The sequence below is a fragment of the Xyrauchen texanus genome, chromosome 35, assembly GCF_025860055.1.
Source record: "Xyrauchen texanus isolate HMW12.3.18 chromosome 35, RBS_HiC_50CHRs, whole genome shotgun sequence".
NCBI lineage: Eukaryota > Metazoa > Chordata > Actinopteri > Cypriniformes > Catostomidae > Xyrauchen > Xyrauchen texanus.
The window spans coordinates 27,317,151-27,342,477 of record NC_068310.1 but is presented as its reverse complement, the minus strand read 5'-3'; the positions used below and the strand labels follow the sequence as shown (position 1 = coordinate 27,342,477).

At 35.3% G+C, this 25,327-nt stretch overlaps 1 protein-coding gene across 10 annotated transcripts in view; it reads left to right on the top strand.

Moving 5' to 3' along the window:
• Positions 1-25,327, top strand: part of LOC127628800 (coiled-coil domain-containing protein 50-like) — a 35,976-nt gene that overhangs the window by 1,309 nt on the left and 9,340 nt on the right. For 5 of the 10 annotated variants that reach the window (XM_052105706.1, XM_052105705.1, XM_052105698.1 and 2 more), the window contains exons 2-6: positions 1,360-1,462; positions 13,221-13,283; positions 14,188-14,317; positions 15,714-15,804; positions 21,695-21,773. In XM_052105706.1, coding sequence (XP_051961666.1) covers positions 1,414-1,462; positions 13,221-13,283; positions 14,188-14,317; positions 15,714-15,804; positions 21,695-21,773 — 412 coding nt within the window. In that variant the 5' untranslated portion in view covers positions 1,360-1,413. Of the gene's footprint in view, positions 1-1,359; positions 1,463-5,235; positions 5,367-13,220; positions 13,284-14,187; positions 14,318-15,713; positions 15,805-21,694; positions 21,774-25,327 lie in introns of those variants that run through there. The other 5 variants (XM_052105702.1, XM_052105701.1, XM_052105699.1 and 2 more) reach the window with 5 other exon arrangements.

Here is a 25,327-nt window from a genome sequence, read left to right as displayed (position 1 = left end):
TTTTTTTTGTCAATTTCAAGCCTTCATTCCTCAAAAAAATTATTTACTGACAAGTGTCTAGAGAAATCGGTTTCTTTTTTGCCATTTTTGACCTAATATTGAACTTGAGACATGCCAGTCTATTGCATACTGTGGCAACTCAAAAACAAACACAACACAATATTGAGCTTCATTTAACGAACCAAAATGCTTTCAACTGTGTTTGATATAATGGCAAGTGATTTTCTAGTACCAAATGAGCAATTTGGCATGATTACTCAAGGATAAGGTGTTGAAGTGATGGCTGCTGGAAATGGGGCCTGTCTAGATTTGATCAAAAACGACTTTTTTCAAATAGTGATGGTGCTGTCTTCGGTGAATTACAGTACCAATTTCCTTCCGAAACAGCTAAATCTATACATTATTCCAAACTTTTGGCCACCAGTGTATGTGTATATATATATATATATATATATATATATGTATATATATGTATGTGTGTGTGTGCATATATATTTCATAATTATGTGTATACACATACATTTATGTATATATGTGTATATATACTGTATGTACATATGTTTATACTGTGTGTGTGTGTGTGTGTGTGTGTGTGTGTGTGTGTGTGTGTGTGTGTGTACAGGGTTGGGAGGGTTACTTTTGAAATAGATTCCACTACAGATTACAGAATACATGCCATAATATGTAACATATTACTTTTAGATTACTCAAGGTCAGTAACGTATTCTAAATACTTTGGATTACTTCTTCAGAACTGGTCGATTTTTTTTTCACATGTTTTGACTATAAAAACTCTGTCAGTACAGTTAGACAAAATACATTCAGTTAAAAATGCATTCTCTGAAAAACCTAAATATCTTAAGCATTGTTGTTTCTAAAACAAGATCAATCAAATTGATCTTGTTTTAAGGATTTTTAGATATTTTTATAGTAAAACAATACAACATTTTTGTATCAAGAATAAGACTATTGCCCTAATATCAAAGTTCTTTCTAGAAAAAAGAAATTATAATTGTATATATAATTATAATCCAACATGAATTTTCTTGATAAAAAAATTTGATATGTTGTGCATATAAAATGGCTAGAAACAGCATTTTAGCTTAATTTAGGTTTATTTCTATTTCTTCTGCTCCAAACTTACTTCTCTGTCTGCTCATATGAACACATCATAAGAAAGTGTTTCACTGCTGTTCAAATGCACTTTGGATCGCATTATTTATATGGATAAATGTTGTCCAGATACTGGACACTTTGCTAATAGCAAACACAAAAGTGTTGGGACACTTACAGTGACCAAAGAAACTAAATGGACACCTCAGTTCAGCACTAACTGAAGTCTCTCTGTCATGAGAATAGGTGGTGCTGTGCTCAGATCTGAATGTCATGAGTTGTTGAGCAGTGCCAGTGGTCATGTCAGAACTGGAGGTGGATCAGTCCAACCTGCCCAGAGTCCAGGAGGGTAAGCCTTCTCCCTGTCATGTAATAATAAAGTTAGACCGACAGCAAATTTTGTCTATGGGTATATTTAACTGTGTGCCTTACAGACAGTTGTTTCATTTTAGCAGATTTATGCTCTATGTGATGTGATGGATGTTCAAACTCCATATGAATTTCCTTTATGTAACCTCATTGTAAGGTCTACATTGTTGATTCCTGATGTCTCATTTTGCTGTCAGATATGTCTCAAATGCTACATGGTCTTGCTAATAAGTCTGGGATCTGATTAACATTGCAGATTTCTGCTCTGTCTATCTCAGAAGCAAAAAATTATTTTTTTACTTTTATAAAAAGTAGAAATAAATTTTCCATGTAGCTCTGTTTGCTTCTGAAGTATTGTCTTCTAGGTAGAAATCCTTTGAACTGGTGCTTCTTTTGGTGGGGGAAATGTTGGTGATTCCACTTTCCGTTCCCATTCCGTGCATAACTGTCAATGTGATGTATTGCATTTTTATGCTTAAACAAGCTCTGGCTATAGAACAAAGACCCTTTTAGACCACCATACTGTCTCCAACACCCAATTAGCTTATCAGCTAAGCTGAGCAGTGAGCTACTTTTTAAAATGTTTCACTTTGTTTGCGATCAGTTCTAATATGATCAGTACTTCGAGTATCAGTCAACGATGGTGGATTTTGCCAATAAGATAACTAAGGTGGTGGAAAAGGCCTAAAGCCGATTAATCAGCTAATTGTTTTTTAAAATTGATCATTAATAAAAAATAAAAAAAAATGCATTCTTTCCTTAAAAAAAGCAGTTTATTGTTCAGCCAAAATCCCAATAATAACCAGAGAAATTAAGATTTGGTGCATAACGCAGGACTTTTTGCTTGAAACATGCCAGAAATATACCGTGGACTTTACAGAGATTTGGCTTTGTTACAAGACTCTACAAGACATATATGTGAATATTTTCCAAATTAAGCTTTGTAAAGTCTATAGATTTGCCAGATGAAGAGCTTTATGTATATATTTCACCAGATAAGGTTTATTGATAAGGGTTAAAACCAATTGGATGAAAAATTGTAATAAACAAACTGCTATATTGTTTTTCAATATCCGATAGCTCCAATAAGCAACTTCTATTAGTCTACCTCTAGTATCAATTCTGTTAGTATTAAGTACGAATTCCAAGTCTGACCCAGTTTGGGTCAGGTACACACAAATATTTGGATGTTATTTTAATTAAATGTACAATTATTTCTTTAATTAATTTAAAACTTAAACTCATCCATGCAGTTGGCACAAGAACTTCATAAAGCAGTGGTTCCATAGTGGAAAAATCTGCAAGCTAGTTATTAATTTATGTCATTTGAACATTGAGGTGAGCTGCTTGCTAACAAACACGTTGTATTCAGTGTGTACTGATAATGCAGCTAAATTGTGATAGATTCTTATTGAAATATTTTTTATTATTTTTAAACTGTCTATTTTGCAAGGCATAACAGAAATGTAAAAAACCAAAATGTACCATAAGTTAGAGTTGTGCGGTTTACCGGTACTAACGAAGTACCGCAATACCAAAATTCATACTGTAATCATTTGGTAAAACAGTACGATATCTCTTGTTGCTAATTTAGGTACCATATTACAGGATGCTGTCATTAGCAAAATAATAAGAGATGAAATCAATGACAATTTTAAAATAAAAAAAAACAATAAAAACTAAATATTATACAGCCACATGCGCTGAACACTACACAATGTACAAGAGGTGCCACTCTGCTCTGTCATATGATTCCCACACACACACACACACACACACACACACACACACACACACACATGTGCTTGCATGCGCACACACTCACACAAACTCAACACACACTGCTGGTGCTTAATTTTCATGCAGTGTGTTTCGAGTATAAATGGTGATTGGGAAGGTAATGTTATTAAAATGAATTGTATTCTAAAATTCAACTACCTGCTACAATCTCTCCCTGTAGGTGATCCCCTCTCTTATTTCAAGCAATTTGATAGCATAGCGAAGTCCTTCATTTGGAATACTAAGCGTCTTAGATTACACTTCAGTAAAATGCATAGGCCGATTGACAATGGTGGGCTTGGCTTACCCAAGATTTTGTTTTATTATTATGCATTCGGTCCCTGGTTTTGTATTGAACAGGATGTTCTTGCCCCTATTTTGCCATTGCAAAGCTAATATATCAAACTAATCGGAGAAGTTAAGTTACACCCCTTTATCTCACATTTGCACTCTGTATGGACAAAAGTGTCCAGAGTGTTTAATTCTGACATTTATTTAAATGTACCCTCAAACATATGGCTGAACCCAAAATGATGTATTAATAAGTTCCCTTTCTGCTGGTCAGTGTGGACTATGAGGGGGGTTACTACACTCTGTGACCTATATGTAAGTGGAGTGTTGAGATCCTTTGAAAATATGTTTCAACATTTTGGGATTCACAAATCTCTGTTCTGTAGGTATTTACAACTGCTTCACCGTGCTTCTGTGCTATTTTTGGGAGTAGCATACACCCCCTAAAGCAGCAGATACTCTAGGAATGGTTATTACTGCTTTTGGAAAAGGTAATAAGGCATCGTGTATTACTCCCTGCTAATTTAGCATCTGAGGGATGGAGCTTCAACTTCTCTCAAGAGATTATGGGAGAAAGATTTAAAGGACAGGGAGTGTGGGCTAGGATTCTAAAAAATGCCAAGTCTACATCTAGAGATGCAAGGGTGCGTGTTATACAATTTTAAGATTTGACATCGATTCTATTGGACCCCTTCTAGATTGTATATGCTTGGTCTAAAAGACACACCCACCTACTGGCGATGCCAATCAGAAGATGGGACACAACCCATGTTTTTGTTGGTGTGTTAAGATCCAATAATTTTTATTCAGATTTTTACATTTGACTTATTGGGCACTCCAATTTTTTTTCCCCTAGACAGTGTGATCGGCAGACAGATTGTTCTAAGGAGATGGAAGTCTCCTGGAGTGCCCTTATTTCAAGAGTGGTGCTCCGAGATGGGGAGGGTGGTGGCATTTGAGGAAATGTCATTTAGAAGGCTGGGAAATTTAGATGTATTTGATATAAAATGGGGCAGATATTTGGCCTTCTTGGAGGGCTCTCGTGGAAGGGCATTGGAGAGAGAAGTATAGTTTTAAATGTGTGTAATTTATTATTATTATATATATATATATATATATATATATATATATATATATATATATATATATATATATATATATATATATATATATATATATATATATATATATATATATATATATATATATATATATACTATTTATTTATTTATTTCATTGTGCGTATTCTCATGTGTGACCACAGGGATGTTTGTTGAGGGACAGGTTGGGGATTGGGAGGGGCAATAGTAGGTGTTAAATGTTGATTCAACATTATATGTTTTGCTTTTCTTTGTCAATTTTGTGAATCAATAAAAAGTGTTACTCAGAAGAAAAATAAGAAATGTTTTCAAAGTACACATGTATGCGTTCCTCCCATATGTCTGTCCCTGTTTTTGTTGTGCAAGCATGCTTTTTAGGCTCGTCATCTTGTAAAACTTGTTTGGCGACATCAGATCCACACCCTCTCACCTGCCAATCCTCTCAGAGCCCCAATCAGACACCTTACCTGGGTGCTGATGTCAGGCCAACTAAAACACCTCAGCGCCAGAACCGGGCCTGCAGGCTGTGCTGCCAGATTAGCTCAAATCCCTCCTCCTGAAATGAGAGGAGATCATGCTGTGTAGGTTAGCATGTTCTCAAGAGGTCGGGGAGAGTTGCCTAAATGAGAAGGTGAATTTTAGCAGGAGTACAGATTCTCTCTCCTCTACTGGATTCAAATGGATTAACTAACCAGCGTGTGAAAGGCTTATTCTGTGAGTGTTAATTTTTACTGCCAGATCTCCGTTGACTGTATGTTGAAGGCATAGACATGAGGACAAGTTCTTGTTGTTAAGAGACGACTTCGTAACCAACATTGTTAGATGTATGCTGATGTTTGAAGGCAGAACAGTCTTATCAGTTTTTGTGTTTTTTGAAGGACAGATATGTCTCTAGAAGACCATTGTGTGTTCCTGAAAGAAATATTACCCTAGACTAAATCCTGTCCATTGTTCATTATGATTTATGATATCCTTGCATTGACCAAAATTGTGTTGAGACTGAGAGGATCAGACCAGATGTTTTTAATAATTAACTTTACTGTAGGTGGCTTGTATGTGTTTGACTAACATGCTAGAGGCTCCCATGGCTGTTTAACACATGTAAATAGTGTTGCAGAATACAGTCAACTCAACACAGACAGGTGGACTGTGGTGCTTTCACATTGCCACACCCTTTGCACTGCCTTTAAAAATAAACACTCACACATTTACCTAATTTACTAAATGAGGATACATATGCTGTACAGTATATACTATATATACAGCTCTAGAAAAATTAAGAGACCACTGCAACATTATCAGTTTCTCTGGATTTACTTTTTATAGGTATGTGTTTTAGTCAAATTAACATTTTTGGTTTTTTCTATAAAGTACTGACAACATTTCTCTGAAATTCCAAATAAAAATATTGTCATTTGGTGCATTTATTTGCAGAAAATGACAACTGGTCAAAATCACAAAAAAATATGCCTTGTTTTCAGACCTCGAATAATGCCAAGAAATCAAGTTCATATTCATTTTTAACCCTTGTGTATTGTTCAAATTCACTACCCTTTCGTTATGTTCGTGGCTGAAAACAGCCACTACTTTAAACTGCTGTAAAAATGTATCAGATAAATATTTTTTTCAATTTTTTTTGCATAAATCTATTAATCAACCTCAGTCCTGTTCAAAACTACTAAAGGTTTAAAAAATAATCAGGATTTTAACTCTTTAATTGCCAAATTCATAAATGATGTCACTGATTTGGGGAAAAAAACATACAAAATGACGTATTTTCAATATAAAATGTGATTGTGGACAGGATTTTTTTTTACCTTTTATCACAGTCTTGGACATGTCAAAGATTAGAAACAACATTGATTTCGATGCATTGTTAGTTTTTGTGCAGCATCAGATTTTAACTTTTTCTCCCTCATTTACTGTTCGTGGCTGTTTTTGCCCCATTGACTTCCATTATAACCACATTTTTTGATTGCAAAGCCATGACACTATATAATCATGCATTTTTGATTGTTTGTGGTTTTCCCTGTTGGGAAGAGGTAAAATTTGTAATTTTTACTGTTGATAACCACGTGGCACCATTAACCCTTTAGATAGGCCTGTGCAAAAAAAAGCTTAGTTTCTGGCTTTTACATGGAGTTATATGGAGAATAATAGCATATTAAAGTGTGTGTGTGTTGGTGTGTGTGTGTGTGTGTGTGAGAGAGAGAGAGAGAGAGAGAGTGAGTGTGTGAGAACTCACCTTGTTGCGTCTGAGAAAATCAAAACATGCACCTCAGCTCTCAGAACTACATGGAGTAAACAAAAACAAAGTGCCTTTTGATGGTGAGAAATGCAGAGTAATCAAAAACAAAGCAAGTGGATTTAAACACTTGCATGCAAGCCTGCTGGTCATTTGATGGTGAGAAGAGCAGCAAGCAACATGAGAAAGGGCTTGACTTGTAGTGAAGTTTTAGAGATGATAATGCAGCCTGACCCCTCCAGCGAGCTGCAGGATGTATTGTCTTCTCCCTCTGACACCACAGACTCAGCAGAGTCAGATCCTGATTTGGATGTGGCACCCTCATCATCCTCTCTAGCTTCCATTGGATTGGAAGAAACGGCGAAGTGTGGTTTTCCACCAACGCGGAGACAACTCCCTTTCTTCAGCCTGCCAGAGGCGTGACTCCAGGGCCGACGCGCTATGCCATCGCAAGGGTCCAGAACATGGATTCTGTGTTTAATCTGTTTTTCACAGAGGAGATGATTGACCTCATTGTCAGCAAAGCAGTGGTGACAGATGGACAAAAAAGAAGCCAGAGATAATTGCAGATTACAACCGCTGCAAGGGAGGTGTCGACAATCTAGACAAGGTATGTGCCATTACACATTTGTTACTACATGCATCCTATTCCTGTTAATTTTTACTTGAAGTAGAGTGCTTGTTAGAGATAAATTTAGGAGATACTGTTTGTGTTTTGACAATGTTTGCATGATTATTCTCATTGTCATGTGCAGCTTCAAAAATACTTATTATGAAATCTGTACTTATTCTTTTCTTGTTCTTTTATTTTTGTAGGTTGTCGGCACCTACAGCTGCAGAAGGAGGACCAATCGGTGGCAACAGACGTTATTTTTTAATATGCTATTATTCTCCATATAACTCCATATAAAAGCCAGAAACTAAGCTTTTTTTTGCACAGGCCTATCTAAAGGGTTAATGGTGTCACGTGGTTATCAACAGTAAAAATTACAAATTTTACCTCTTCCCAACAGGGAAAACCACAAACAATCAAAAATGCATGATTATATGGTGTCATGGCTTTGCAATCAAAAAATGTGGTTATAATGGAAGTCAATGGGGCAAAAACGGCCACGAACAGTAAATAAGGGAGAAAAAGTTAAAATCTGATGCTGCACAAAAACTAACAATGCATCGAAACCAATGTTGTTTCTAATCTTTGACATGTCCAAGACTGTGATAAAAGGTAAAAAAAATCCAGTCCACAATCACAATTTATATTGAAAATACGTCATTTTGTGTGGTTTTTTTCCCCCAAATCAGTGACATCATTTATGAATTTGGCAATTAAAGAGTTAAAATCCTGATTATTTTTTTTAAACATTTAGTAGTTTTGAACAGGACTGAGGTTGATTAATAGATTTATGCAAAAAAAAATTGAAAAAAATATTTATCTGATACATTTTTACAGCAGTTTAAAGTAGTGGCTGTTTTCAGCCACGAACATAACGAAAGGGTAGTGAATTTGCCCACAGTGTACTGTTGAGTTTTTGAAAATTTTCAAAGCATTTTCCTAAAATATGTGTGAAAATAAGATTTGTCACCAAAAATCATTCCATTTGCTGAAACACGGAGAAAGTTATGGCCAAATTACGACTCAACAGCACCCCCTAGTGGCTGAAAACATCCCGAACAGCACACAAGGGTTAAACAACACAATACAAATGTTTGAACTTTCACAGCTGTCATGCGTCTTGGCATGCTTTGTACCAGTCTTTCACATTGCTGTTGCGTGACTTAAGCAGCTCATCTTTGTTTGATGGCTTGTTTGATCCATCTTCCTCTTGATCACATTCCAAAGGTTTTCAGTGGGGTTCAGGTCTGGAAATTAGGCTGGCCATAACAGGGTCTTGATCCGGTGGTCTTCCATCCACACCTAGACCTGTCATCATCACTGATCCTCCACCTGGTCATCTAATGGTTAGACTGAGACCTCAGTGCACTCTGTATGGCAAGCCACAGTGTCTCGCACCCACTGCAATTTGGTGGAGAATTGCAATGATCTGGAGGTGCTTTAGGAAGTTAGGAATCGGACAGATTCGAATCAAGTCATGTACAAGGTTATCCTAGTAGAAAACTTGCTTCCTTCTTCTCAGACAATGTTCCCCAACTCTGAGGATTGCTCCATGCCACACAGCCAGGCCAATCAATGTGTGGATGGAAGACCACTGGATCAAGACCCTGTCATGGCCAGCCTAATTTCCAGAACTGAACCCCATTGAAAACCTCTGGAATGTGGTCAAGAGGAAGATGGATGGCCACAAGCCATTTAACAAAGTCGAGCTGCTTGAATTCTTGCACCAGGAGTGGCATAAAGTCACCCAACAGCAATGTGAAAGACTGGTAGAGAGCATGCCAAGATGCATGAAATCTGTGATTGAAAATCAGGGTTGTTCCACCAAATATTGATTTGAGGTCTGAAAACAAGGCATATTTTTTGTTATTTTTACCATTTGTCATTTTCTGCAAATAAATGCTCTAAATTACAATATTTTTATTTGGAATTTGGGAGAAATATTGTCAGTACTTTATAGAATAAAACAATTTTTTTTTTTACTCCAACACATACCTAGAAATAGTAAATCCAGAGAAACTTTTGCAGTGGTCTCTATATATAAAGCTAATTATAATCATTATATACTCAAATTAACCCAACCAATAAAAAAGAAAAACATTTTATTAAAATTTATTTATTTTTTTTAAATGGGTAGTTCACCCAATAGTTCCTGTATTTGTTTTTTTTTTCCTGTGGAACACAAAAGGAGATGTTAGGCAGAAAGTTAGCAGTCTCCATTCACTTTCATTGAATGGAAGAAAAAAAGATCCTTTTTGAATTTCTTCTTTTGTGTTCCATTGAAGACAAAGTCAGAAGGATTTTGATCGAATTTCAGTGAAAGTAAATGATGACAGAATAAACATTTTAGGTGAGCTTTATTTATTAGTCATTTTCACATGAGGATGTCCCCAAAGGGAGAATTTGCCAAATCTAGCTAAACTTCCAGTTACAGTTTTATAAATCCACACACACTAATACATGCATATATTTATGGATCCCCAAATATTCTGAAGTCTAATTCTGTTGATGTTAGAGTTCTTGTCATACCCTGTCCACAGTCCAAGTTTATCTTGGTTGCTGGACAAAACAAACAAGTTACTGAGTCTGCAGAGCAAACATGTTACATAATCGCAAAGGGTCTGAATCTTTTATGTATAAAATTAGTAAAATATTTAATTGGTATATTATACCATAAAAGTATTAGGATCATGGTTCCTACGATCATGGAGAACCTGTAAAATCAGGGGATTTTTTAAGGCCTGGAAAATTAATGGAAATGAGTAAAATCTTCAGAAGTCATAGTAATTTCTGTAGTGAATATAAACTTTTCTTGTAACTTTCTGTACCAAAATATTTCTTTCTTTCTTTTAACTAGAAAAATCCTGGAAAAGACATGGAAAAATCATCAGAAAATGGAAATCCTGTGGTATATTTTGACAAATTACATTTAACCAAAAAGAAAATGCAGCATAATAGACTGTGGCTGAAGATGCTTTTGAGTTATAGTGGGCTGCGTGTATTATTGTACAGTTAGATGCTGTAGAATTATCTGGCATCATACTTGTTCACTTTAAATACATTAGGTAATAGGAGCACTTGGGGATGTTTGGGAGGAAATATGAAAAGCTAGAAATCCAATTGTCTAGAAAACAGCTGCAGTAGGATTATTTCTCTGAAACCGTGATTAAATTTTTAGCGGCCAGTAGGTTCACTCCACCAGACGGGACAACAGGGCCTCCTAGATATGGAGAACAATACATCAATTTCTGCTAGCTGCAGAGGTCAGAGGTTATGCTGAAGTCAGTATGTCTCCATTAGGATGTTATAGGCATGCTACTATAATTTGGAATAATTGCATAGGCGAGTGGAGGAAACTTGAGTTACAGTTATGCTTTGAAGGAAATTAGCTCAGAACTCAACTTAAAAAAATCAGCCTCATTCCCCTCTTTAACCCCTTTGCATCCTTCTTTCCCTGCCTCCTCAGAGCCTTTCCTCTATACTGTGAAACATTTTTCCACACATATTTTCCCAGACATGTAAATATATAAAGTACATGTTTTTTGGGGATGTGCAAACACTACCAATTTTTATAATTGATTAGTTGGTCGGTTGTTTGAACGACTAGTCGGTATTAAGGATAATAATAATGTATAATTAGTCTCCTTTATGTTCACGTGAACCCGATCAGATATAGTTCAGAAAGCTATACAGACACTAAGCTCAGCACTTCAACATGGTAACTAACATTAGCATTAGCATTAAAATTAACATTAGCTAAATAACTAACATCTTATTGCACAAGTGTGATTCTTGCTGCGCATTCAAAAGCGCAAAAAAATATGATGATGATGATGATGATGATGTTGGTACACATCTAGTTCATGACATCAAGCAGTTTAAATCTTTTTTTACTGCAACTATTTACAGTATTTAAGCAGTGTTATAAAACACTTTAATCTCCAAAATAGCAGGGTCTCATAGCTATGGAAATCTATACATCGATTTCTACCAGCTGCAGAGGTCAGAGTTCAATAGGATGTTATAGCTTCTATAATTTGGAATAATTGCTTAGGCCAGTGAAGGAAACTTGAGTTGCTGTTAAGCTGTGAAAGACATTAGCTCGAAACACGACTTACACTTGCAGGCAATGGATTGAAGACTTGACTTGCACTCAAGATACACTTGTGAGAAAGTCTTAAAGTCTTCATGGATAAATATTTACTCTGAATGTTGTTTTGATACAAGGAAGACTTGTGCACTTTTTTTATTCCTATAAAAATATGCAGTCATACATTTTTAATGACCACTGCAGCTTACAGAATAATGTTTCCAAAAGGTATTCAAGACTTGAGGCCTTGACAGACTTGAATATGGACTTGGACAATATGGACAAGCTAATGGTCATGTGGAGTTGCTTTCATGTTTGAAGTTTTAATGTTGAGTGTGAATCCAGTGGTTTCATAGGGCGGCTCTTGATTTAGTAAAGTGCTTGCTTTGACTGCTCTCTGGGTCTGTAATGTTCTCTGTCTTGACCACAGCGCTGAAGCATAGCCTCTAACTCCAGCTGTTGTGTCAATTACAGGGTATCCCTTCGGAAATATTCTTCTACTCAGCTGCCCTCTAAATCGCTGAGTTCGATGTAGCAATTGACTAAATCAGATTGATGGATATAACTTTTGAATGTGATGTGCAAGGTTTGTGAATGTTGTGAGGGGCGTTGCAGTGGGTTTGTTGATTCTTTTTGCCTTTTTTCTTTTTTTTTTTTGCTAATGTGTGAGCATGTTTGGAAACACCAATAGCACAGCATCACTCAACTCTGTTCAACGTTCAGCAAAAAGTGTGGCATTAAAGCCATTTCAAGTATCTTTCCTTGACCCTACGTTTCTGCAATTAGTGTTTTAATATTCGTGTGGAATGCATAACATAAGTTGTACAACTCACAATGGGCTTCTTGGGAGGTCAGAAATTATCAATAATTCAAATATTAGAAGTATAAAAATAAATTCCATTCTCAGACAGAGTTTATCCTTAAAAATGAAATGACTTTTTCAAACTAACTACCATTTAATCAAGTTTAATCAAACTGTTATTAATCAAGCAAATGATCTAAATTATTTATAGCACCTCAAGGTTTGAGTTTTGGCTGAAGACATAATTTGTTTAGTTCATCAATCTTTTAAAACTCTGAGCTCTAAGTTCATTGTGATTTTGATAATAGTGCTTAAAGCAGTGGATTGCCTGCCTTGTTTATGTATTATTTTAACACAGGATTTGGAATGAAATTTGTCACTTCTTCAGCCAAAACCGCAGTGTAATTTTGTTTTGAACTTTTCCAGGGTCAGTTTTTGCCATGTAGACTGTTATTATGGCCTTTTAAAATAGGAGCCTCCTAGTTGTTGAACTTTGGGACTTTAAGGGATAAAATGCATTTTAAATGTGTTTTGGAATATGAGGTTTCATAAGTGTACAGAACACATCTAAAAACGTCTTGATTTATTTTATTAAGTTACCACAAAGGACATAAAGGGCACTCCAAATGTATTTCCACTGACAAAGAGCCTGTCTTCAGTTACAGCCTTGAATTATAAAATCAGCTGTTTAAATCTTTACAGATACTTTACTTTAAGAAAAGGCCTAAATTAAAAAGGTAATAAAAGAACATATTGATGCTTTTCATCTCTCAGAAAATAATTCTTGTTTTATTGAGTGTTGTTTTTTTCCTATACAGTGTGCCAGTGTTTTGCTGTACGGGAGGATGGAGCTCTAGCACATAACCTACAGGAGCAAGAGAGTAAGATTTATACTTCTCTATTTTAATTCACCACACCATGTTAATGAGTGCTTGAAATCTATTTTCTCATACTTGGCACATTCATTCATTTTGTTTTTGTAAAAAGAGACTGGTTTTTGCACACCTATAATTACAAGGGTGTTTCAATAATTAAGGTAACAAGATCTGTTCCTGTTGAAGTGCCCTGCTTGGTTAGATTGGGGAGAGTACTGCTTCCTTGCAAGGCCACGAATAGTCATAATGTCCAACACCAGTTTCAAGATGGCAGGACTTGTGAAATCAAGGTGAAATGTTGAGGTGTGCATTGCACAGTTTGATTTCTGCTAATAAGTAGACAAAAACAAGTGGAACGTTTCATCCATTCATATAGTTGTGTGGATCCAACATCATGTCACAGAAATGATTCATGGTTGTTACCTGATTTATTAAAACACCCTTGTACATATGTTTTGATACTGTATGTTTTGGCTTTTTATAAAGCCTCGGTTTGTTTTGTAACAAGTCTTACATGTTACATACTTAAATGTCACAGAATATCTATATTTTAGTTGAGCTTAATGGTGATGACTATGTACAATCTGGATGTGAGTATTTTGTTGTCACTGACATTTTACTACTTGAGATTTTAATTTGCCAATCTTACACTTTTATAAGTTTTATGTGGAGAAAGTGTACAATCATATGCATCTTACAAGTACCGGCTCACCATCTGTTTAATAAGAAAACATACAATCAATACAATCTGCCAGAGTCTTGTATACTCTGTTTACCCATGTAAATATACATTTTCCAAATAGTTACAATTATTATAACATTAAGAACTTTAGAAATCAATTTCAAGTGTTAAATTATTCTAACATGTCTTACATGAGCTCTTGTGTAATATTTTGTGCTGAATTTACAGTTGAGCAGTACTACACTTCTAATGTACAGAGAAATCAGCTGATACAGAAGGACATCTGTGTAGCCAAGAGACTGCAGGATGAGGAGCAGCACAGAGCTCAGATGCTTCAGCACCAGACCACTCGACAGCTGTAAGATCACACACACACACACACACACACACACACACACACACACACTGTTTCTGAATGAAGTCAAGTCTAATCACACCAGTATCAGATATGTCACTGTTTAGGACAAGGTACAATGTATTAACAATTCACTGATTGATAACACGGCCAAAAGTATCCGTTATTGTGTTTAAAGGGACTGTAGTTTAATCTTCCTTCGTACATTTAAAGAAACAAACATGTTTTTTTTAGACCAAATCATTTAAATATTTATAATTTTTTTATATATATAAATATTTAAATGATTTGGTCTAAAAAAAACATGTTTGTTTCTTTAAAAAGAAAGAAAAACAAAAAAACTACATAACAAAAAAGTATATTGTTATGTAAAACTATATGAGGTCACGTGGCCTTCTTTTACCTATTATGCCCTAAAGATTTGGAACCTTATCCCATTAAAATTAGACAGCATTATAACATAATATAAAATAAAATAAATTAGCATTTAATTAATACATCCTGTATTTATGGATGAGAAAATACATATATGTCTTTTAGTGTTAATTATTATTAATATTATTATTATTTATTCTCACTGTTTCACTTTTTTTATTAATTTAACAATTTTTCTTAATTTGTATTTTTCTAATTTATAATTGTTTTTATTTATATCCTATCTCTTTCTAAATGTTTTATTTTGAGGAATTAGTCAAGCCACAAGCAAAAATTGAGGTTGCAGTGAGGCACTTACCATGGAATCTTTTTAACACTAAAATACTCAATGTTTCAAAAGTATAGTCACAAGACATGAAAAATACAAATTAAGAAAAAGTGTTAAATTAACACTTGATATGTGTGCAAACATGATTTTAGTGTGATAAAATCACTTACTAACCTTTTCTGTGTAAAGTAATAGCCAATTTTACAACTTCGTTGCCATGAAGATGTAATGTCAACAAAACTAAAACCTGAAATGACTGCAAAAATGATGATTTAACAACTTTACTGCTCAAATAATACATGAGTTTTAATAGAAGAGTTAAGTAAGTGCTTTTGTAAAATTATAGTCTTCACATTTCTGCCTTAACAAAATTGGCCACATTCACTTCCATTGTAAGTGCCTAACTGGAAACTTGATAATTGCTTTTTTTTCCAAAAGGAGTCAAAATAATTTTTTGTGATAATCAACATCATGCCACAAATGCTGTTGATTGTGCTTAACTTGTAATGAACCCAGAATATTAATGTTTACTTTTTATAAATGTATTTTAATCCAGTAACTTCCTTTTTGATATGTGAAGCATATCAGATGCAGTTTTAAGTCGCACATTTGAGTTGCAGTAAATGTATGTTAGATGCTTTACAAATAAACAGTATTTATTAAGTAATTTATTTAGTTATTTCCCCCCACTCTTAGAGAGGAGCGGGACTCTGCATATGCACGCATGATTCAGGAGGAGATCCAGCATTGTGCGGAGGAGGCTCTCAGGAGGGAAGTGGAGGACGAGGTATGTGACTCACTCAGAACTTTTCCCTTCTGTTTTTTATTTACCTCTGAACTGCTTTGTCTGAGAGATCTAATAGATCAATAGTTAATGAGTCACTCTGGGACACCAGTGAGCTCATTAATTCAGCTTGTCAGCTGTGAGTCTTCTGCCACTGCAGTGCAAGCGCTGGCAAAGAGCACATGAGAGTGCATCACAGTACCTATTAAACACAAGTCAACCTCATAATGTGAATTAATCAGCTCCAGGTGCGTTTACCTCCAGCCCACCTTAAATAAACCCCCAGGGATAGTCATGGGGTAGTGAATAATGTCTCATAGTGAAGGAGTTACAAGCAGCCGTAACTCAGGCAAGAAATAAAAGAAGAAAATCTCCATGTTCCGGCAATTTTCTAACAGGTAGTGTCAAGACTCCCCAAACCGCCAAGATACATAATTTGCTTTTTCAGAATAATGTTGCAGAGGTTCTCGATTAAAGAGTATGGAGCCAGAATGATATATATGTGAGAATATCTTTGATTTAAATACTGTTGAACTATTATATTTTTTGGCATCTCTCTGGTTTTATCATTTATCATCATCATGCAATAGAAAATCTACTGTTGGCATTGGAAATAACCGTGGTGGTATTTCCGATATGACCACAGTTGGCATATTTCCGTATTATTTATTCCAGCTATTTCTGCCTCCTTATTTGCTTCCCATTCAAAGCTCTCCAGGTTAGTATATTCATACTCTCAACAGTTTTCTAGTATTCCTTTAACCGGATGTATTTCAGTATGTCCAATATGCTATTTTTAGTTTTAATCAATGGAGTTCCAGAGGCATCTCATCTAATTCTACCTGAATGGCAGACACTGGAGAGGTTTTAAATGCTCCACAGCATATTCTAAGAGCCTTGGATTGTATGACATTTAGTTTGTTTTGTAAGGTTTTACATGCTGACCCATATACCTTGCTCCAATAATCAATCACAAGCCTTATTATTGAACTTTATACTCCTTTAAAAAATTGCTGATCCACACCCCAGTCAATACCTGCCAAACATCTTACTTAATACATGATTTCCTCTCTTTGCTTTATCTACTATTTTTTGAATACGATTCAGGTTAATTTAGAATCCATCCATATTCCCAAGAAACTAACAACTGGAGTTTGAACTAAAACTTGATCATACAGTTTTATCTTGATTGATGGAGTCATCTTTTATTTTTTAGATAAACATATCATTATGTTTTTTCCACTGACAACTTAAAACCCCAATAATTTGCCCATCTTTCAACTTCATTCATTGCTTTCTGCATACTTTCTACCACGTAATTTATATTTCGACCTCTTTTCCAGCTCCTTCAGCATATAATGATTTTCCCATTCCTACATCTATATTATCAAATATATAATTTGTCATTATATTAAACAGGATAATACTATAAACACTTTCTTGAGGGGTCCCATTATCAATATTATATATTTTTGATAAAGATGTTCCCACTCTTACTTGTATGGTTCTATTAAATAAGAAATTCCTGATCCAATTATACACTCTCCCTTTAATATTAATTTGATCAATCTTGATTAAAAGCCCCTCCTTCCACATCATATCATATGCTTTCTCTACATCTAAAAACACTCCCACCAAATCCTCCTTGTTTACCAGAGCTTTTCTTATATATGTTTCCAGATATAATATCACTTCCATTGTGCTTCTACCTTAAAACCACTGATAAGGACTTACTAGACCCTTTAATAAAATAACATTACTGAATCTAGCCATAACCATTATTTCCATAAGTTTGCATAGATTTGATGTTAAAGCAATAGGTCTGTAACTCGTTGGATGTGACGGGTCCTTTACTGGTTTTCCTATAGGTATAATTACTCCATGCTTCCATGTTATAGGGAACTTACCCTGCTTCCATACTTTATTAAAGAGCTGAAGGATTATATTAAATTCTTGATCTGTTAAATGTTTTATCATTTCATAACATATCTCGTCTTTGCCTGGATAATTATTTCTTACCCCATCTAGTTCCTGCTTCATTTCATATAATGAAAATTCTTCATCCAAGATAATACCATTGGGAACTCTGTCTTTAGAAATATCTGAGATTTTCTCTTACTATCTTTTCTCTATTCTTTCTCATGTTTTCTGAAACATTCTGATTGCGATGTATTTTCACAAAATGTTTTGCTAATACTTAGCCTTATCTTGATTATTTCTGATTTGTTTATTTCCTTCTAATATTACTGGAATATTTCTACTAGACTGAATTCTGCTCATTCGCCCATTCCCCATAATTCATTTATGTCTTTTTCCTTTCCAATGTTTTCACAAAACTCCCTCTAATACCTCTTTTTTTTCCATCCGGATTATTTTCCTAACTACTGCTTGATTTCTTTATACTCCATATAATCTCCATATTCTATTGACCTTTTAACTTTTCTTTGTGCTCGATTTCTTTGTTTTATTATCTTGTCTTCTGTTCACCAAGGGACTGTTTTTTCCTTCTTACTCCCTTGCTTTTCCAATTAATTCAATTGATATATCATTATTTAATTCTTCTACATTTTTTGTACTAGTATCTATTCCTAGTAGTCCTACTTCACTTATTTCTTAAAATGATTCCAATCTACTGATTTAAAATTCCACTTTAAATTATTTTCAATCTCAACTTCTACTATTTCAATCCCTATTTTACAACTTATTGGGTAATGATCACTTCCATGTGTACTTTCATCTATCACCTTCCAAAAACCTTTACTTGCCAGACTCATTGGAGGTGAGAGTCAAATCAATTGCTGTTTTATTTCCATTCAATTCGTCCAATCTTGTAATACTACCATCAGTTTAAACATATTAGCTCCAAACTGTCCAACAATTCTTCCACCACATTCCCATTATGATTTGTATTCCTATAACAACATAGTGAATTATGAGCATTGAAATCTCCAAACCTCACTACTTTTTGGTCTCCTACTCCAGCTACGTTTTCCAACACCTCACGACTTAACCTATTACATGGATTATAGTCGTATATTATTTTAATACTTTGTGCTCCTTCCCATATTTCTATCACCACTGATTCATATTCTTTATTTACATCTATTATTCTATATCCTGTTTCATTCTTAACAAAGGTTGCAACCCCTCCACCATTTCCTATATATCTATCTCTTCTTATAGTTGTATAATCATGTATAATGAAATTTAAATGAGGTTTAAGCCATGTTTCCTGAATACATATCATGTGTGGTTTATTATCTAAATTATCTATACATTTCTAGAATTCTAATCCATTTGATATCAAGCTGTTTGCATTCCATTGTATTATTAATAGTACCATTATGTGCCACCACCTGTTGGCTGTGAATTTTGCATCTTTATCTTCTCATTTACGTGTTCCATTAAGATTCCTTCAAAACCCAAATATCTTCTGCTGCTTTGATTATTATCTTAATCCTCTCCGTCCTGCTTTTTGTTTGAGCTGAGCAATGTATTACTTCTACCATAAATGCAATGAAAGACACTATCAATAGCCAATATACTTTTCTTCATTTCAATAACAACGTAACGTTATGCTTCTCGAATCAGATCAGCACGGTGTGTTATGATTGGTGGATTAAAAGCTCAATGTGATTGGCTAAAGAGGACTTCTCCCAAAATAAATCTCAAAAATAGCCACACACAAACCCAAAGTGATCCACACAAATGATGTTTCAACAATCCATGAATACATTTAACAACATTGACACATTTTTGATGCAAATTTATATATATATATATATATTTGTGAATACATTTTGAATTCATTAAAGTGAGATGTATTTGTCTGGGCAATCAGGAAAATATCTGTGCTCTCACTTGTGTATTTATAAATTGTATTTTGAGTTGTTTGAAGACAAACGTCTTGTGAGGGTTACTATGGAAATCAAAGCATTGGTGTTTTGGGGAGTGTCTCAGGAGAGAAAGAAAGTCTTGGTTGCTTGAGGTTGAAATCTTTTTGGCTCAGAAAGCAGGAACTCTGAGTCAGTGAGCATAAGCACAGCAAGCAGTTCAGTCATGAGATGGCTATTATAATTAACAGGTGATTTCAGAGTTTTGGAATCCAGATAAAACTTAGTCAGCAAACCTGTAAGGCATTTCAAAAAAGCAATTGTTTTACAAATTCTGAACAAGCTATTATGTTATTATATTATCTTCACTTTTAAGATATTTTATGACTCAGCTTGCAGGTCTTACCCTGCAGTATTTTATGACTTGTAGGTCAATACAAGCTTCATTAACGGAGTCATTTTGGCATCTAACATTTTGAAAATTAGGTGCGAAAATTAGGTTTTATCAGCCTCACATAGCAACATATAAAACTGCCATTGAGATGAATGGGAATGCTAACAGATAGCTTTCTTCATGTATTAGAGATCACCTTGATCAGAAGCCCAGTGTGGGGCAAAACTCTATCAAAGAGGATATTTCTGTTAGTGCTGTGAATGAAGAAAAGTCAGAGGGAGAGCAGGGCCTAGGGCAACAGATATGTATACAGACCCACTCTTACAGCCTGTTGGTGAGGTAAAGAAAAGCTCCACTCTCTGCTCATTGATATCAACATTTTCTAGCTAGATGATAGGGAGCTCGGCCAGCTCTCTATGTACTGATCTCTGCCTTTTTCTCAGACAAACCTAGCTGCAAAGTGCAAATGAAATGCTCTGTTCATGCCCAGTCTTTTATTTTGTTAACTTGGTACAAAGTTTTTCAGCATTACCGTCCAAGCACAGATAACAGTACAAAGTTATTAAAAGTTTTAAATTAAATGTCAATGTTGTTGTAAATTGGGCCCCAATGTGTAATTTAGAAAGAACGCTGCCATCTTCTGGTCATGTGGTTTATATTCTCGAAGTTTCTAAGTCACACACAATCCTTTATGTTCTGTGACATATACATGACAGTCTTGGGTGAAAGTTGAAATGCAGTTAGACATACTGTAACACATCCTTTAAACCGTAACCAATGCTTCACAATTTGTATTATTATTATTTTTTGCAAGTGTAGGCTTAGTCCAATGGATTCAAGTGGGGCTTTTACCGAAATCATAGTTTTTGACTTTTGTTTTGAAGTGTTCATATTAATTTCTTGCTAAGTTTCAATGACATTTAACACAATGTTGAGTTTAGAGAAATTGGTCTGCACTTCCAGACTCTGATTATTTAATGCATTTCTGCCTTTTTTAGCCCTTATATTGCTACATTTCACACCATTCGATTAGATAAAAGAATAGGAAAATGTTGGTAGAACTCAAAACTCGGTACATGATGTAAAAATAGGTAATAGTACAGTACAATCAGTAGTTGAGGTCAGTTTCACATCGTTAGTGGAAAGTCATTGTGGTCAGATTTGAGAGAAATTGGGTCCTCTGTGAGCCAGCTTTTTTTTTACAAGCAGAGCATGTATTTGTTTGAAGAAGCTGCATGGTGGGCTTTTTGCGTAAGAACATGTATATCTTTACACCTTTGATACGTCAACGTGGAAATTCCCCCACTGACGTTTGCGCTGTCTGACACTGTGCGAATGTTTAATGCGTGGGTGGGTATATATTTTTAGTCACAAAACCCACTCTCCTTATGTCACCTAGATGTGTCATCACTGAATAATTGCCAGTCTTTCTAACTTTACTCATGTAGCATTTGTAACTATAATTTTCCATCAATATTTTTTGCCTTGTTCATATTTGTTAAATTTATCTGTGAAACAAAAAGCAAAACAAAAATGCAAATCTCCACTTTCAGTTCTGTACACTCTTTCAATAAACATTGCAATATCATGAATTGACACAACAATGTGCACTTGTTTGGGCAGTTTATGCTCATTTTGACCTGTAATGTGTCTTTTTTTAACACAGGAAATAGCTAAAAGGATACAGGATGAGGAAGAGCTGTGTGCAAGACGCAGTGGAAGTAACGAAAATAAAGATGTTCTAGGTAAAATACTCCTCTGTAATTAAGTATCTTTTGTTGTTATGTTGTTATTGGGCTATATTGCCTTTTTATGAGATACTTTGTGCCATTACAGTAGAGTCATTTCTGTTTGCAGAGAATTGTAATGGTACAGACTCAGTACTGTATATCTGTTGTCAAATCAATGCAGTGATTGAGTACAAGGGCCAGTGGTGGCTCAGTGGTTAAGGCTCTGGTTTACTGACCGAAAGGTTGGGGGTTCAAGCCCCAGCACTGCTAAGATAACACTGTTGTGCCCTTGAGCAAAGCCCTTGACCCTATCTGCTCCAGGGGCACTGCTTCATGGTTAACCCTGTGCTCTGACACCAGCTTAGTTGGGATATGTGAAAACAACTGCATTTCATTGGCTCTGTACCTGTACTCTGCACAATGACAATAAAGTTGAATCTTAATCTTAAGTAGAAGTACTGAGAAACATTATGATTTAAGAGTAAATAAGAATTTTGCCAAAAAACTACTCAAGTACGTTAAAAGTTACTTTATGAAAATGATATTATACATAGTATATGCACTTTTCATTTTTAGAATACAGACAGTTTTGTTCTTGAAAGAATCGTATTCTTCCTTTGACCTAGGATGCATTAAATTGATAAAAAAAATACTGCCAAAATCATTAATTGCCAATATTACACACAATCAGCCACAACATAAAAATCACCTGCCTAATATTGTGTAGGTCCCCCTCGTGCCGCCAAAACAATGCCAGTCCGCATCTCAGATGCATTCTGAGATTATTTTCTTCTCACCACAATTGTACAGAGCAGTTATCTAGACTTTGTCAATTCAAACCAGTCTGGCCATTCTCTGTTGACCTCTCTCATCAACAAGACATTTCCGTCCACAGAACTGCCGCTCACTGGATGTTTTTTGTTTTTGGCACCATTCGGAATAAATTCTAGAGACTGTTGTGTGTGAAAATCTCAGGAGATCAGCAGTTACAGAAATACTCAAATCAGTCCATCTGGCACCAACAATCATGCCACGGTCCAAATCACTGAGATCACATTTTTCCCCATTCTGATGGTTGATGTGAACATTACCTGAAGCTCCAGACCAGTATCTGCATGATTTTATGAACTTCACTGCTGCCACATGATTGGCTGATTAGATAATTGATGGATGATTGTTGGTGCCAGACAGGCTGGTTTGAGAATTTCTATAACTACTGATCTCCTGGGATTTTGAGATATGATTGATTCAAACACTAAAAGCGCGAACTTTCTTTCTGTAACGAACAGTTATGGAATTGAACGCGGGAGGACAATAGCGATTTCATCCAGATTGATAGAAGCGGAGATCGCGTTTGTGCATGCGATGGTGTCAGGAACCGGACGGCAGGGAAATAATACCTCCATATTTTGAATTTCTGGGATATTTGTGATAATATCAGTGGCAGTTTTGCTCCGAGTCTCCGTTAATTTTCAACACTATTGGCATAGTATCTTTCTAAGGATTTTAAAAGTTTGTTTTAGACATATAGTAGCAAGTAAATAAGATATCTCCACATATATGTCAAACTACATTGTGTTAATGTTAGACACAGTTAAAACATTGCATACTTTAAAAACAAGGGAAGTTTGATCAGTGGTTAAACTTGTTCAGAAGGTTCTCTCGTACCTGAATGAACAGCTCCTTTCCAGAATAATATTAAATACACAGAAAAGCACAGTATTACAGTTCTTGTGTAATGACAGGGCAGAAAGTCTTGGAGAAGCTAGAGAAGAGAGGACACCGGCGGCAGTTTATGCAAGCTGCTGAGCTCATGATGCTGTTCCCTGCAGGCTTCCGTTGTGCCGCAAACTGTGTTTTAGTTTATAAAAAGCTTTAGCGCCTATAATTTACTCTTCCCAAAAATTCAGAAATATTACGTTGTTGGGTTTTTTTGGTACTTTGTCATTTTGGTGAAAAATTATTGTAGCTAAGTTGAATACTTTATTTTTAATCAACTCTAGTAAATTTACAATTTATTTATACTTAAAGTTTAAAAATGTAAATTATTTTCTCGAGGACTGTAACGAGAGTACTTCGTTACTTTCCACCTCTGAATCAAAGTAACATTGTAAACCATCATAACATTGTAAACCATTTGGTTTGTCTCTATGTAGTGTTACATGCATAGTTTTCATCTAGTCAAAAGGTTGTTTGCCATACTACACCTGACTTGAAGTAAAAAGAGTGATATTGTGTCTATTGATTTACAAGTGAAAAATTCAGGCCCTTTTAGGCCCATAAGGAAGGCAATGCATGCAACCCCACGCCTCACCAATAGTCAGAAGACTGATCATTAACTACATATGCTGTCCCTCCAAATTCATAAATATTTGGACCCTCCCCACAGAAATAGTCTGTCGTTTTTTAGCAAGTTTGGAGTACGTTATGTAACTAATTTTACATTTTTAGTTCCCAAGCCTTTATTTGGCCAAATCCACACTAAGGGGCAACTCACACCAAACTTGTTTTTTGCTGTTTGTCTGAGGTTTTCTATGTAAACATTCGCTAGGCTAGACTGACGTCTTTGACCGTTGCACCAGATCTCTGTGTTTCAAAGTCTCGCGCTCAAACAACAATCATTTTAGACACTGTGTCAAGTTATAAATAGTCAAAACCTGCAATCAGTATAATAGTTGTGGCATCTAGCTTCTTTTCTTTTTTTGGTGCAAGAACGCATTTGGTCTGAACAGCCCCTAATATGTTTTTGATTGATAATGCATTGATTTTAATTTGTTTATGCCTTTTATCCACACTGGAACTGAAACTTTCGAAAACACTCTAGTACTGCATACTTTGGAAAATGATGATGTTAGGAAACAAAAAATTAAATGAAAAGGGATTTGTAGATGTTGCGTGTCTCCATTTGTATTTTTCAATACATTCCCTACACACTAAGACAATAAGTTATCAGCTGCTTTTTTAGTATAGTACAAACAATAGTACACAAGTATAAACTCTGTGGGACAATGCAGCCATCACAGGAGACTCATTCTCCTATGATAGTCTCCTAGTGATGAATGTAATTTGGTGCGAAAAGTCCAAATCAATCCCAGAACTATAGCAAAGGACCTTGTGAAGATGCTGTAGGAAACAGGTGGACAAGTATCTATATCCACAGTAAAAGTGAGTCCTATATCAACATAACCTGAAAGGCTGCTCAGCAAGGAAAAAGCCAATGCTCAAACTACCATAAAAAAGCCAGCCTACAGTTTCCAAGTGCACATGGGGACACAGATCTTACTTTTTGGAGAAATGTCCTCTGGTCTAATGAAACAAAACTTTAACTGTTTGGCCATAATGGCCATAGTTATGTTTGGAGAAAAAAGGGTGAGGCTTGCAAGCCGAAGAACACCATCCAAACCGTGAAGCATTGGGGTGGCAGCATCATGTTGTGGGGATGCTTTTCTGCAGGAGGGACTGGTGCACTTCACAAAATAGATGGCATCATGAGGAAAGAAAATGATGTAGATATATTGAAGCAACATCTCAAGACATAAGCCAGGAACTTAAAGCTCTGTCACAAATGG